The sequence below is a fragment of the Sinohyriopsis cumingii genome, chromosome 6 (genome assembly GCF_028554795.1).
Source record: "Sinohyriopsis cumingii isolate HCF-2022 chromosome 6, ASM2855479v2, whole genome shotgun sequence".
Taxonomy (NCBI): domain Eukaryota; kingdom Metazoa; phylum Mollusca; class Bivalvia; order Unionida; family Unionidae; genus Sinohyriopsis; species Sinohyriopsis cumingii.
The window spans coordinates 106233600-106250772 of record NC_142966.1 but is presented as its reverse complement, the minus strand read 5'-3'; the positions used below and the strand labels follow the sequence as shown (position 1 = coordinate 106250772).

Genomic DNA, 17173 nt, shown 5'->3' with positions numbered 1-17173 from the left:
GAGCTCATTATGAGCCAAGGAATATTCGTTAGCTATACGAGGATTATTTTCTAACGTTTTGACCTTGTGCTCATCAAGGCAAGTCTTAATGTAAATATGGAGGCTAATATTGACATTTTCAACTAATATGAGTTGTCTGAGTTTTTCGTAATCTTGATCAACTTTCTTGGCTAAGTACCACCTATGAAATAATTGTTCTTGTTCTCTTGCAAACTGGACGCGGGCTTTGTCCAGTTTATTTTTTATATTTCCTTTCTTTGTTGATAATGCTCTGGTACCAATTCATACCCTTCAAGATACGTTCTTTAACCAGATCATACCCAGTACTTGGCAGTACAGACAGAAGTTTACATATCACGAGCTTTGCCAAAAAATTGCACTTTGTTATAACTTTCTTTTTAAATTCTATTTTTCTTAATTTGAAAGATAACGATCCTTCATGTATAACTGAAACTATACACAGACAGACCAACACTGTGGCAATGGCTGTTTCTTGGATTGAAACTAGGAGGGCCTGGAAGTAAAGCCGATACATTATGTCACAGAAAATATATAACATCAACACATGACCTCTTCAAATGTGATTTATTCACAAGAAAATCCACACAAAATTTGTTTGTGCTCATATCCTAAAAAGGGTAATTCTGTTTAAGGTTTGTATGAAAATGAAATGAGAGGAAATCAGAAATTTTATATTTTGTCTATCCAATTTTCAATGTTATTGCAATTGAATTTAAAAAAATCTGTTTTGTGAATCTGCATGCAGTCCTCAGATAGCTCGGCAATTGTAGCAGCATAACACATTTCTTATAAAGCTAAGTTATGGGCTCAGTAAAACATAGTCCTCACATAGCACAGCTATGGTTTCATTGCAACAGTCCTGATATAACATGGATATTGACTCAGTGTAAGACAGTCCCCATATATAATTGTAGGTGCAGATGTAGCTCAGTTAGTATAGTGTCTCCACTCGTAAGACAAAAGTTGCAGCTGCGAGACATGCCAGTCCAGTTGGTATTAGCTGCCTTAATTTGTCTTTGGGAAATTGGATTAATGTGTTTATGGTGCCATTAAAACCCACAAAACAATCATATAACTTTGCTATAGTAAAAAGTCCAATTTTCATGGTCCATTGGTTTGGAGACTGAGTATATGTCACCATAAGTGAACCTCACTTACAAAGCAGTAAACTTCATTTCACTACCATGAACACCATTTTAATGAGAGACAACTATAGCATCTTCCTATTATTAATTTGCTCATGAATTTGAAACTTTGATGCCTGTTATAGTGCACACAATCTGAATAGGTAGTCAACATCTTCTGTGACGACAGGGAATAAGTCAGTTGTTTGATTGTGCTTTTAATCGCATAGCAATAGAAGTAAGTTATTTCATGCTGAGTCAATCTGAGTTAAGTGCTTTGTCCAAGGACACATCATGGTAGCTGACCCATAAGCCGGTTGTTAGAGTTGAGCTAGCTGGTCTGTGTTTACATCAATTTATATTTTTTCCATGTAATATTTGAAGTATAAGCATAAAACTATATGACTCAATCCAAAAGATTTTGTTTAATTCTTTACATGCACTGACAACAAAATGATACTATATATACTATACAAAGTAATACATAAAAGAAAACATTATATAGACAAGCGTTTGTTTATATTACAAAACATTAATTAAAGCGTTACAAAGATCAGCAAAATGAGCAATGTTCATATCAATATTAGAACAAAGACTTGCCCTAATTTATTTTTAAATTACCTTGCTGTCATGTCAGTATAGATAAATTATCAACCCGCATACGGTACATATACAGGCAATATTCAATGGCATAGTACTACACTCCTGTTATGGACACAGTTATCAGTGTAAAGAGACATCATTTGCAACATTTGTCACTAGGAACAGCGTTATAATGATGGAATATTGGATCACACGAATACTAATTGAAACATATCCGTCTCATAGCGACACTGCTGTATTTGGCCAGAACTTAAGTCCCAGTAGGTGATAATCCTTTAGACTTCTATAATAATTACGAACTCCGAAAGAAGCACATTAATAATGACTACTTTTCGTAATTGATTGGGTTGGTTTGCTGGTTTTACGGCACTCTCGGCACACTATTTGCTATATTGTGCTGCTTTGATAGGAGTTAATTTTGCTAGGACACAATGTGACAAATGGATTACGAATCTGATGCTATTGAAACTGAGCAGGAACTCGTAATCCAAAGGGTCACGGGTTTTATATCTACCCAGGGTTGGTTTCTTTAGTGAGTCCTTAGAAAGGCACTTATCCCCATGGTCCTTAGCATAATATAGTCAATTATGTGTTAATTAATAGTGCAATTAAAATGTGGGGCTCACATTAGGCCCTTAAGGTGACCTAGGAAAATGTCTGGCACATGGCTAAAATCACTATTGGTATCTTAAAGAACCGCTTGCATTAACAACACTCATACTTCTAGCTTTGATACAAAAATTATTATAAGGCATATTGTCTAGCCAAGTTTTGGATTTTTATATTTTCTAATGGAAAAAAATTGTAAATGCCTTTGCACTTACGGTGCACCTGTTGTAACATACAAAATAGTATGCGTCGTTGGCTGAAATTGAGGTCAATGAGGTCCAAAATGGATGCATTGTTCGCATGTACATCCATACATTTTGCGTAGGGTCTATTCCAATATGTCCCTTCTAGATATTTGAATAGAGCAGATTTGTCAGAACTGAATGTGCATTTGTTTAATATGACGCAACCTGGAGAAGTTCTAAAAATAGTGGCAGAAATCTTTGGATTTGGTTCCATTGCCTTTTGAGTTAAATTATACCAGCAAGGTTGTAGGAAAGAAATATACTCTCATTTCAAGATACTTTAACCTGCCACAATAAAATGAGATGAAGTCTGTTGGAGTCCGAGACCTTTTGATTGTTCCCCTTAACAAAGTTCTGCCTATAACTAATGTGCCTTAATCAGTGTAAGGGCTATGCATGGGACTTACTCCTAAGCGTGTCTGTCAGACAGGTCTCCGTGGTGAGATTTAGACTGTACGAAATTTGCTCCAGAATTGTTATGGAGACCAGAACGTACATGGGATTAATAAATGCAATGTTGCGACCCAGCTGTTGTGTGTCTCACAAATGTCTCCAGTCCACGCATATGCAAAACGTTTCGATATTTACAGATCAGCAATATCTCTGTCGATGGATGTGAAATTTTTGAGAATAAATGATCATTTACTTGAAATAAGATGCAATCAGGGATAGAACTGAACTATACAGCACGCACTGTTGATGATTAGACAATATAATTAGTTATTTTACCGTACAACTAAATAAACACAGACTAACGATACTTTTCTATGATGAGAACAGAATGAACGTGGGTGAGAAATGTTTGCAGTATACTTTAATCTTAGAGAGAAGACCACCTTTTAACATTGTATGTATTTATTTCAACTGCATGAAAGCGTCCAAAGGAAATGATTTCTCTTTAATTAGTGGCCACAATAGTGTTCAGCTATGATATCACTATTTATTGAAATTCATAACGTTAGACGTCTTTCTAAATAATGTATAACACAGAAAACGTGTATGTGCTATTACTATTTTCTAAAACAGACAAAAACAGAGAACATGCGAATATAAAAAGCATTACAATGCATTATTTTATTTCAAGATTATCATAATTCATATGTACTCTGCCCACCACCAAAAAGCAATTATATGGTTTCAAAAACGTTTTTTGTGCAAAAAGGCTGCATGAAAGTCTGAATTACCAAACATGCACAGTGTGATTGCAGAATATGGCTTATATGTCATTCTGTTGCAGGTGGAAGATTTTTTGACCAAATAAGTAAATCCTTTTTGATTTAATATTTAATGAATTTAAATCCCTTTGACCATTCACATTTAAAATACAACATCAGACATAGTTTGCAAGTTCATGACTGGATATTAGGAACTCGAATATGGGAATCACGTCTAGTTCCATCATTCAGATTATTATTATGTTTCATATATATATATATATATATATATATATATATATATATATATATATATATATATATATATATATATATATATATATATATATATTATGCAATCATATTGTGCATGTACTGTTTCTCATAAGAGATTGTGCTCTTTAAAATTTGTCCCCATCACCATGTTGGCTTTTCATTTATTTGGTGTCCAAGCTCATCTGGGTAAGCTCTTTTCTTACTTCGTCAACCAGGATCTTACGAGGCACCACCCGCTAAAATGGAAAACAAAAATTGAGGGAAAACTATACAACAATACACAAAGGAAATTGATTTTTTTCTCTTTTGCATCATGATCATTACAGTGTCTTTTGGTACTTTGGATACATGTGCATAGTGTATAATCTGGCATTAATGCCGGGACGTGAAATATGTGAGCTATTTCTTACTGGTTTTCTACAGATTAGCGTCCCAAAACAATAACAGTTAATCCGTGGTAATCACTTCACTATGAAGTCAGATTAAAAATTACATTATATTAACAAATGTGTTATTAGGCTTTGTACGCTAGAAAGTTATGTACTAGCAAACAAATGCATATACTAAAAATGAAAATTAACCGGGACCTTAGTCCTTTCAGTCACCGAGACCTTGACATTTTGAAACCAAAACAAAAATTAATTTTTTTCTGAAGTACATGCCACCCACAATGCTTGCTCAAGTTTTATTATATACATATAATTTCACTGATTAGAAACTGTTCCTTCCGTTACAATGCTTTTGAAGTTTGACATGTTAACATCAATCGACATACGTCTTCCTTGCCATTAGAACAAGCCATTGACACATTTTGTGGTTTGTTCTAGGTTCGTGATGCAAAGTTACTGCTACTGCGTGAAGCCATAATTCTTAATTATTCTTTCAGTCACAATGCCCTGAATCTTTGATATTTTAAATCAAAGTTACTAGCTTATTTTACCCAAAATGTAAAGCATCGATAACATTGGCCATCTTACTTAATGTATAACAATTGCTATTCTGTTAAAACCGTATGTCTTCGTTCAGTCATAACCATCTTGAACTTTGACCTTTGACTCCGAAAATCAAAAGCGTTATTCCTGCTTACCCATCGAACAATCCATCCACATAGTTTGGTAACTCTAAATGCCAAAAACTGAAACCTATTGTACAGAAAGGATATTGCTAACATAATGATAGACGTTCTAACATACACCACTCTGTCTTGAAAAATAAACACTGTCTTGAGACAAAAAGGTAACACTGGAAAAGTAAAATACACTCTGAACGAGATTTAAAACGCAACATATATTTTAATGCTAATTACAATTACTATGAATACCCAGACTGTCATACCTCTTTTCTTGTTGCCACAACCCTCAGCTTTACTACCCCTTCTTGTATCTCTGACTGACCAATAATAACAGCCAAGGGGATGCCATTGTTCTCACAGTATTGAAATTGATCCAGTGGCTTCGGGTCTTTCTTATATGACTGCTCCGTCTGGAAAGAGAGAAATACCATACACATAGCTTATTGTGATTCAAATGAAACATCTGCAAGAAGTTCATTTGGCACCTAAAGATATTTCTAAGAAACGAGAGCGAGAAAATCCACATACAAAAATCTTATTGTTAAAATATTTTGAAATTGTAGACAGCGAAGTTAAAGTTAATCTTGAATGATCATGAATTCTGGGGATATGTTTAAAACATACAATCCCCAATCATTGATTGATTGGAATGCATCCACACATATAACAAATTTGCTATTAGAGACAACACTACGTGGTAAACAAGCAGTAGATAAGTTTAGACTGTAATCCATGGTAAACATGCATGCGTTTTATATTACAGACATATATCCATAATATACATGCAACATTTATATGGTTAACTGGCATCATATACATTTTTATTACAGCCAGTTTTACATTGTTCACAAGCATCATAAAGGGAGTTTGACAGTTGAAGTACATGGTAAATGCTTTAAATTCGTTTTCTGGCACAGAATGCTTTAAATCGTAAACTTGCATCAACCAAATTTTATATTAGATTTCATTACATGGTAAACATGCGTCAGACAAGTTACTGCTCCAGTGGCCTGATGGTTAGAGTGTCCGCCTCGGAAGCGGGAGGTTGTGGGTTAGATCCCCGGCCTAGTCATGCCAAAGACCTACAAAAATGGTACTAACAGCTGCCTCGCTAGGCGCTCAGCATTTAGAGGTTAGTGTTAGGACTGGTCGGCCTGGTGTCAGGATAATGTGACTGGGTGGGACATCATGCTATGTGTGTGCGGAGTGATGCCCCTGTGTTAGACTCACTATAAACTGCCAAACTGCAGATATCGTAGCGATCTGACTGAAAAATTGTTAAATCTACGTTAAAAATCCAAATCTCTCTCTCTCTCTCTCTCTCTCTCTCTCTCTCTCTCTCTCTCTTTCTCTCTCTCTCTCTCTCTCACACACACACACACACACACACATACAGAGCCTGTTTTATATTATTCACATGTATCATACAGGGAGTTTGACAGTTGAAGTACATGGTAAATGCTTTAAATTCGTTTTCTGTCACATAATGTTTAAATCGTAAACTTGCATAAACCAAATATTCTGTTAGATTTCATTACATGGTAAACATGCGTCAGACGAATTACTATTACAGACCATTATACAAGACAGCCATGCAACAGTTACATTTCCTTTTCCAACTGCATTGCAAGCATTATAAAATATTTTTTTTTGATAGACTGATACGCATGGTATACATGCGTCAAACAAGTTTTCTGTTATATATATATATATATATATATATATATATATATATATATATATATATATATATATATATATATATGAATGAATGAAAAAATGTACCAACCAATTATTTTTGTTACAGACTGCTATGCATGATATATGAACATCCGACAAACGTTATTATTTGAATAAATTGTACAAGCACATCCGATACCTCTTCTCATCACCAAAACATCAGTAAACGAAAGTCCGTTTGAATGGAACTATCTGTCTGGTAATGAATTCCATTTCTTTGCCTGGGATTAGCTTAGTATTTTAAACTTCACTCAAAACTGAAACCTGACATCCATTAAAATAGAAATAATTATCTGCACCCACACTTCCATTATCTTTCCTAAAATCAGATTAGTTAACTGACAATCACTCATCAAACCAAAATCCTTTGTAATGGAAATAGACAGCTGGTCCGAAATATCATCTAACATTAGATTTGCAAGTTGCTAGTATCTTAATACAGAAACCAACAAACTAAATCATTAAAATAAAAATGTCGTCTCGTTCCAAATGTCCCTCTTTGTGATAAAATTATCACTGACAGTAAACTGTAAAATATATATATTTACGTAATTGTAAAAACTCAGATAACGTACAAATACGTAATTGTGGAGGTATATGTCTGTATTTTTATTCAGACAAATTCCACAGAATCTTAGTCTGACCTTGATATCAGCATCCCACAATTCCTTGCATAGCTTCATTCTCTCCTCTGTAAGATTCTTCTGGGCTGAAACAACAAACACCTCTGTTTCTGTTGTCCGGATTTTTGCATTTGATGTCTGCAAATAGCCACAGAACATTTGCATGAAACGGGGAAGTATACATACATACGCATCTACAAACGCATATCACCATGACTTGAACTAAGTTCAATTTTACAAGTCCAGCCATGATGTTTATAATTCTAACTACAGAAGACTGTAAGATGTTTTGGAAGGCCTTATTCTTATCGTTGCCAATAATCGTATGTTCCATATATATAATCAGATCTAAAACAGACAAATATTTCGAAGCAGTTTGATATTACACATGAAATACCGGAAGTTTCGAGATTTGCCATCAGTAAGTCCCAGGAAGAATTTTAAGTAACAATTAAATATTATGCTACACGCTGTAAAACTATATATGACACTGAAACATTATATGCTTAGTATGTTACGCATGCAAATATTAATATTAATACCTTAGTTCAGAGAATGTGTTAGATAACATGTACAAGTGGAAGACTAGTAAAAATGGGGTAATGACAAAATAGAAGCGTTTCATTAAGTGCATTGTCTAACGGCATAACTTCTTATATACTCACTTGTTAAGAGTAATCAGTAGAACAAATTTTGTCAGGGTCTTTGTGGTTTACAGTTGGTATGTATGTACGGTAAGAAAGCCAACAAGATCATTTAATATTCTGAAGGTTTGTTATAGATTCCATTTATTGACACATTCACTGCACATGCTATGCCACTAGTTTTTACAGAGACACCTACCAAAACTCTTTGTTCCAGAATAGAAAAGACCCTTTCAATTCCAATGCTGACACCCACACATGGTACCATCTTTCCGTTGGGATCAAACATCCCCACAAGGCCGTCGTAGCGTCCTCCTCCAGCAACACTTCCAACGTTGAGACTTTCCTCCTCCTTTGTCCCAGGCTTATTAGTGTATCCTGAAATTCATTGGTCGAATTTCAACATTTGTGATTGTGTAAATCAGCAGTACATTAGGCTGCATTGAATAACACATTATATACTCAGCTTATATTGATTATTCTTCAATGCAAGCACATGTAGGGCATAGTTGACTCTGGAGATTATTGTCCAATGAACCTTATCGACCAGGGCTCCGGTCAAGGTAGGTGATTTTTAACTAAACTATTCATTTCTTATTAGATTAATCATGACCATGACATATGGACTTTAGACTCCTGAATATTGATATTTTTTATTACATGAAGCTATTGTTAAACTCGTAAACTAAAGTTTTTCTGCAACAACACATATTGTTTTGTCCCACAGTGATCCCGACCATTCACCGGAGCTCAAGTGCAAGCCCTCTATAAACATTGGTTAACATACATGGTCGATAAGTAAAGTTATAATGCATAAACCAATTCTCATCTTTCAGCCATAGTAATCGTGATCGTTGATCTACGAACTTAAAATCAAAAGGGCTTGATCCTTACCCAATGTGTTAGTTATTAACAGAATTTGGTAAAGGCAACTGTTCGAGAACTTAACTTTACTTAAAAAATATTGTTGTTATTTCAGTCATAATGAACTTGTCCCATTTACCTTTGGATCTTAAAACCGATTGACTACTTTATGAACTAAGCGCAGTCCGTCCAAAAAGTCTTGTCCCGATTTGTAATGTAGAATAAAATGATGTTAATAAGCAGAAATCGAGCATCTTCTTTCTGTTATAGTCAACGTAAAGAGGTAACTTTGTAGCACACAATTAATTGATTTTACTTTACTCTAAGAGCAAGACAACGTCAAAGTTTGGTCCAGATCTACAAGATTGCACTATGTTATTTTGTACAAATCATTTTTATACTTTCTGTTGTAGTGATCTTGACATTGGGCATTTTGGCTGCTAAATGGTCAGACTTCATCCCCACTTAAAGTGAAAGCAACTCATAAAGCATGATATAGATGTGCGATGTAGATCTAATGTTATGGGACTAAAATGATTTTTGATTTCGGTGACGGTGATCATACCCTCGAGCCGTTTGATCATGGTATTAAAATCATTATTTTGCCCCCAAGTGCAAGCCGTCCACAAAGTAACTGTTCATAGTTACGAAATGTTGCTTTGCATAAATGTATATTGTTGATAGACAGACATCATGACATAACAAGTTCTGCCAAGGCGGGCATACGCAAATTGTAAATATGTATAACTGTAAGCACACTGTACCATTTGTAATATGGAACAAGCAATAATGCTACTTTAAAAAGTGGTGAAAGTAATCATGTATCTGATGCTAAGAGTAGAAACAAGTCCAAACAAATTCAGAAAATTAATAGGGCTTAAGCGTGATTAAACATTCAGGAAAAATGACTTCTTTCCCTCATCTTTATGGAAGAGGGCGATGAGAAGCGATTAAACAGTCAAGTTGTGTAAAATCTTTTTCCAGCAACTGATGTTTACTGGTTCTGACAGACCAATAACAAAATTAAACAGACACGACATTTAACAAAATTATGAACAATTATGCCTTGAAATTGAAGTTTTGTATCTCTCTGGAATATTAGTAAAGGCAATAAAAACATTGCGTAATATCCAGCCGGTTGATAGGGGGATAAGCTGACTTCGAACCGATCATAGTCTCCTCGTGCATTGCCATTGGTAGCCCGTGAAACTTGGTCCGCGATGAGAAAAAGGGATCGAAAGCGGTGTTCCACATTCAGCATAACTTGGGAGTTGGGGCGTTGAGTTTATTTCATCCCTCCTAGGCCACGATTGGTGGGCTATGTACCACTGATAATGAGCGAGGTTTTTTTTGGTTACCTGTTGCAATCAAAGAATGACGTTGTGTTGATTATACAGGATAGTAGACACAGCGAGGTATACATCTCTGTCCACAAGCTGTCGATTAGTGGATTTAGTTATGGCTGTGGGAATTTAATGTTGAGTGCTATGTTAGCACAAGAGCCATCTTGGAAACTGACTCTCAAGTCTAACTGTCACCGGGGATATTGACGAGACAGTGTAGGCTATATTCAGAATGATGTAAAACAGTTATAAAAACAACGTCGAATATCAACTCTCTTGCTACTATTCAAATCAGTTGTTGTGTGTCGAGGAAGGATTTCCAGTTTACACTCGCATAAGGAGGTAGAAAAGTCTCAGGTCGGCATTGTCTATGTCGATATCTGGGAACTTAGAGCATATACTGTAGCTCACTGGGTTAAAATTTGATGCAAGTTGTTGTGAATAAGGAAATGCCAATTGACATTTGGGTAATGAAGCGACCTTTAAAAAATACAAAGATTGTCACTAACTCGACCAGAGTGTGGCTTGAGTGGTGGCTGGTCTTTCATGATGAAAGATCAATGGCTGCAGGAATTGGTAAGAACCTATATGCAATTTGCAGGCAGACAAAACTAGGGTGGTAGCAGCTGGGAAAATCTCTTTGACTGATGCACAGGAGGCTGAGTTTTCTCTGGTTGTTGGATCGAAAAGGAAGATGGCATATTTGCACTTGAATCGTCACAATTAGAAGAGTGTGCTGGTAGGAGAGACTTTTGTAAGGCACGTAACGACAGAGGGCAACATAAGCTATTCAGGACGGTTAAAAAGGCTCAGAATCCATCCTTGTTGTATCACGTTTATATCCAGGTATTCACTGCATAATCTACTGTCCAGGACTGGTGATGGAACTGTCCAGTGACGATCTACTTGCTATACGTTCATAGGATTGGTACTTAGGAACTTGAGACTAGTCACCGACTGTGATACCGCGTTGTTAAAGCCAGGACTGGACATAGTTCGAAAATCCCGTCACGTTCCCGATTCCAATGCCAGATATACTTATGTACATAGATCCGGGTCAGCGAATGAGCTGAAACTTTGATGGCCAATTGCCAGGCGCTATGTGTGTCTTCACGTTAGCATGTGCAAAACAGGAACATGCATGACAGCATCCGGTCTTATAGGTTAAAAGTGCTAGTTGAGGCAGTGCCGAAGTTGAATGTAATTAATTGGCATTTGGTATCTAAGTCCAGCACTGGATGTCCTTAGAAACAACATCGTAGTCAATACAGGATTAAGTCTGTGTTGACTTCGGTTCTGCTGTTGGTTTAGAGGGGCCACCAGATCATGTCTCGGTACTGGTCCAAGGTACAGCATATAAAAGCGGAACTATCTGCAGCGTCGGAAGTGTCCACGGAGGTAGCGTTGTCAGTGAGACCAATGGCATCCACATCAGTGATAGTGTATTTCCCACATTGCAAGTCGTTTGATATGATAATTTTCCATACATAGGTACGAACTGCTCCCCATACAATGGATATACAGGCATAGTGATCAGTCATCATTTATCTCGAAATGTTTACAACACACGTTCTAAATCCTGCCCATTGAATTTAGAAAAATCATATACATATCAAATCAATTAAAGATTTAAAATTTATGGGAAAGGGCAGTAAAGATAACGAATTTTATACGGAAATTACATGCATGACTTTGCACCATGTTACAAAAGATAACTTAAATAGAATTCAAGACAAGGTCAAGGGAAGAGTTGAACTTATATAATATGGACCGAATGTGAAGCAATTAAAATCGTATTGAGCTGCTAATTACAATGAAGTTAGATAGGTTAAATGCAGACTATTCTTGTCTGATAAAGATGCAGCGAGATATAGACAGAAATATAGCTGGAGTATACTTCCCTGTTGCAAGAAATCTCAGATGATGGAACGGCGGAAGTGGATTTGGTATTTATAAGGTCTTGAGATGAGTGCGATTCAGATTAGGAACTGTTTGCATGTATGTAAATTTAAAAGCATGTCATCACTTTAATTTCTGTGTTGTGGTAACTAAAGATAAAGTTATACAGATATAAAACAAATGTTCCAAACAACTTTATATAAGCCCGTCTGTGTAAAGGTAAAGGTGAAATTTCACAAGGTTAAAGGTACAAGGTAAACAATGGAAAATTTGTAAAATAGATATTAACGAAAATATCAATGTACAAACACAAATCTTTAAACAATAGGGTCAAAATTAATTATTTAAACTACATTCCTTGAAAGAGCTTAATTTGTATTTGGTGGTGCACGTTACCAAAATTCAATGATGAATAAATAAAGGAAATTTGTCTCACAGAGTGAATGCCAATACACACAACCAAAACGTTTTCATTGTCAATGGACACTGGCAGGTTATGAACTGTGAGGTTCATCTTCAGAAGGAGTGCATGAGTCAGGTAGATGTGAACCTAAGCGATTGGCACATACCACTTCATCTCTGCAACTTGTTCTATATGAGACATACCACTCTCCAGTAATGGGCTTTTATTGTAATGTTCCAGTACCTGTTTTCAGAGATTTAATTCAAAATATTTTGCCAATTATATAGAACATGTTACTTTAAAAGTATTAACTAATGAATTTATACGATTTGGTGCCAATGAATATATTCAAAGGGATATTTCGTTTACCTTCTGTTCACCTTGGTAAACATGGTTTAAACAGTTCTGTTCTTAAAACATGCCTGGGAGTATGTATTTGTCAGGAACGTGACGTACGTCTAATGGACCGCGTTAGGGTAATGTAGTTAAAGAAGAAATCTGCTGGTGTGTACATCTTGTATTATCATGCTCAAATAGTCCAAATTTTAGTGCATTGTTGTCTTTCTTTCAATAGGAGTCAGAAGTGTCAAAACACCATTTTGTCTGACTATTTGCCCCTGTGTCAATGTTCAGTGTGAGATTTAATTGATTTTAGTATATAACTAATAGCTTAGGTTACATCCGTTCTGCCATTTCACTTGTGCGATGAGTCATCTGCACTCTGAAATTAAATTGTTTAATATTGGTTCAAGTTTTGAAGTAATAAAAGTCTGAACTTTAGTAAGGGCTTGGAGTTTCAGGTCCCAACCAACGAGGTTACCTTCCCGGAATAAAATCCATCGTGACTTATTGACACAAATCTCAAGTTCATACTAACATATTTTAAGGTTTAAAAATTTTATGCTTTTAAAGGACTGCTGTTCAAAATGATATGCCTTTGCTTATATCCAGTATCTGTATTACGTTAATAAGTTTAATATATAACGTCTCTCGGTTCAAACATAATACTTCAAATCTGTATAGACGTAATTTGCAAATGTTCATTGTTTAGATACTGAAGCAAGAGCAACATGACTGTGATGAGTATAGACTTGACTATTCAGTGTATATTTACATCACTATAATTATTATTAGGTATACAGGTATTGTCAACATGAATCAGACAAAAAGTTTCATTTATTTGACAATCGAAACATCAACATTTTCTCTCTTTGTGTCCCGCTCTCTTGGCTTAAAAGAAATAATGTATACTGCACATGTGCATTTCATCAGTTTCTAGGACATACATACGTACCTAGCAAAACAGCTTCATAAATCACGCCTGTATAATAGTCTAAACCCCTGGCTAGGCTCAAATGAAACCTAACCTGAAAAGAGAAAGCAAGAAACGCTCATTTTAAGTTCTAATTTTGTTCAGACAGAACTTGAAATAAAGCTTCATTGTGGTTTACATGAAAGACAAAAACAAACTTTCCCACTGACATAAATCTATTTTGTTAACACAAAGACTAATGTAAGGACATACTGCAAGATTCATATAATCAATGTATTGCTTTGTTGAGTTCCTAATTAGGCCGATTCAAGCAAACAATACAACAGTATACAAAAAACAGTGCTAGAGGAACAAATTTATCAGAGAATGGAAATTTAAGGGTACGTGTTTGCAAGAGGAGACAATTGTTATGACTCATGAGGCTGAGACATTTATGGTATCAGAATATACATTTAGTTTCCTCTTTCTTAAATTTATACATGAAGTTGAGCATAGAAGCGAACAATATATGAAAAATAACAATGTGGATAAGTTTGCTTTCTTCTCTTTACATTTCTTTTTAAATTAATGTATCAAGATAACTAGATCAAGTTGAAAAATCAACACTGCTTATTTTCTACACATTATCATTAAATGATCACATATCAGTAATATAAATAACATAGAGATTCATATGGAAATCTGTAACATAATAATAGATTGCTAATAGTGACTACATGACATATGATTTAATACCAAATCTATCACATGACATAAGATTATGTTATTTATAATCAAGGATACTGAAGCTGCGAACAGTCAAGTATAAAGTAGCACTGCATAATACATTCAGCAATTAAATGTACCTATATTTCTCTAACTTAAATCAGAATAGATTAGACATAAATATTTAAGTGAACGAAGTTAGCAAATAGGTCAACAACAATGCAAAGTCTGACTTGTCAGTTATTCATGTAGTATTCATGTAGCAAGATGTAGATTAGAAGAACGCATTGTAAGTACTTCCTTTAATATTGTAGCTAGATCTGTTTCTTATGAAAAAATATTGTGACTACGTATATGAATTTCATTGGCATACGTGATTTTGGTTTTGCTTCATCATGCTTGATTCACATTTAAAACAAATTCATGCTCCCACAAAAATCACAGCCCAAAAATCTAAGCTTAAAAAGTTCACAAATGTGTAAACAATTGAAAAAGCGTCTGGCCTGAAGCTTGAATCAGATTATCAAGATACAACTATGTAAACTAAATGTATTTTGCATTAATGGGGCTGTGCCTAATCATGATTAAATTTGTTTTGTTGCAAAGCATTTAATCACAATGGTCCAAATAGTTTCTTCTTTTAAGATACAAAAATCAAATATTAAATAATCGGTATAATCTCTTGAAAATCTGTTCAAACTATCTAAAATAAATAAGTAAAATGTATTTTTCCTAAGTTGCTTTTTATTGTGCAATCTTGCTAAACAAGCTTTTCTGTATGCCAGATGAACAGATAGACCTATATACAGACTGGCGATCTTGACTCAATCAAGACTCAATGGCTGTAAGCAATGAGACATAACACAAATATGTACCCTATGAAAAAGGTGATTTTATTTGTTCGGTTACAGTATGTGCCTACAAGACAACGTTATATAGGTGTTAATCATTACCTTTTCTGCCATGCCATATAATTCACAGTAAAGGAAAAGCAGCTTCAATTCCTCTAGACCTTCTACAGCTGCCTGTTGATTCTGAAGATTTTCGTCTTTCAAGAGCAGTTCTATTGATTCCATGCTACCTGCATGACGAGAAAAAAAGTATTCAATATTATCAAAAATAAATTAAAAAAACCAGGCTTGTGATAGAAAGAAAGTTAAAGAATACTGCTCCAGCAGGTACTATTTTGAGTCCACAATTGGTAGCAGAACAAAATAACACATTATTGCTCCTACTGGTAAAATTAAGTAAACATCACGACGAGTTAATTATAGAATGTACATAAGTACACTGGTCATAATAATTAGATTTGAAACAATAAGCGCATTTTATGAGTTAGCCATCTGTCAACAATGAGGGTAGTGATACAGTCTGTTTATACCACTGCTGTCTATCAACCTTAAATTATTCGTGCGAAACTATAACATGTTTAATTTCATTTTTAAATTAAAAATTAAAACCGTAAACTATATTGAAAATTTAAAAGATTACGTTTTAGCTTATTATCAATGTCATATAATCGCTGTTAATGCCTGTTGTTAATGTCAATAAACTGCGCACTTGTGCTTAATTGGTAAATTGAATGTTATACACATATCGGATCTACAAAAGAAAGAAAGAGTCAAAAATAGGTTTAATGAAGCATAACTTGTACATTTCCTTTTGAGCCATGAGCAGGCATATACCAGAACGATGACACCAAATTCCTTTACTGATGGAACTTACCCTGAAATTTAACATAATATCCGATCCTGTCTGCAGTTTCTGGGTTTAATCCTTTCTCATCCACCATCTCTGCTCGAACATCTTCCCAACTTGCCTGTCAAACGAGAAAGAGAAACCAATTTTTGGAGTAAAATATGTTTATTCGATAATAATCACCTGAACATTATCTATATATATATATATATATAAAATCAAGCCTGTTTTTAGCAAGAAATGTTCTTAAGTTTGTCTTCCACCTTCTTGGAAGTAGAAATTGGCAATATCCGCATGGAGAGACTGGTGTCAAATTATTCTTCATACTTCAGTTACTTTTCAAGCAAATATGCACTGCCTGTCTTGATTACAAATGTAAAAGAAGAAGGATTCGGATAATGTATCCATATTATTATCCAGTAAATATTATCAAGCAAACAAGAGAAAACTGTTTTGCTTCATAAATGTTTCCATCTTCAAAGATATCAACCCATTATAATACCTACGCAAATTCAGTGATACTTAAGTGGCTATCTCATTGTGAAGCTTAATGATCCTACAAGGTACCACGGAACCGCCCCGGTGGCCTAGAGCGTCCGCCTCGTATGCGGGAGATTGTGGGTTCGATCCCCTGCCGAGTCATACCAAAGACTTACAAAAATGGTACTAACAGCTGCCTCGCTTGGCGTTATGCATTAAGAGATTAGTGTTAGGACTGGTCGGCCTGGCGTCAGGATAACGGGACTGGGTGGGACATGACGCTACATGTCTGTGGCATGATGCCCCAGTGCTAGACATCACTATAAACTGTTACACTGCAGACATCGTAGCGACATCACTGAAACATTGTTAAGGCTACGTTAAAAATCCAAGTCAC

The 17173-nt window shown here is 35.2% G+C and overlaps 1 protein-coding gene across 2 annotated transcripts in view; it reads right to left on the bottom strand.

Annotated features, from left to right (window-relative positions):
• Window positions 1–570: 570 nt before the first annotated feature.
• Window positions 571–17173, bottom strand: part of LOC149797646 (histidine--tRNA ligase, cytoplasmic-like) — a 48660-nt gene continuing 32057 nt past the window's right edge. For both annotated transcript variants that reach the window (XM_089962548.1, XM_089962550.1), the window contains exons 8-14: window positions 16324–16417; window positions 15552–15679; window positions 13915–13987; window positions 8311–8489; window positions 7489–7605; window positions 5368–5514; window positions 571–4268 (exon numbers count right to left, since the gene is read on the bottom strand). In XM_089962548.1, coding sequence (XP_089818674.1) covers window positions 4194–4268; window positions 5368–5514; window positions 7489–7605; window positions 8311–8489; window positions 13915–13987; window positions 15552–15679; window positions 16324–16417 — 813 coding nt within the window. In that variant the 3' untranslated portion in view covers window positions 571–4193. The remainder of the gene's footprint in view (window positions 4269–5367; window positions 5515–7488; window positions 7606–8310; window positions 8490–13914; window positions 13988–15551; window positions 15680–16323; window positions 16418–17173) is intronic.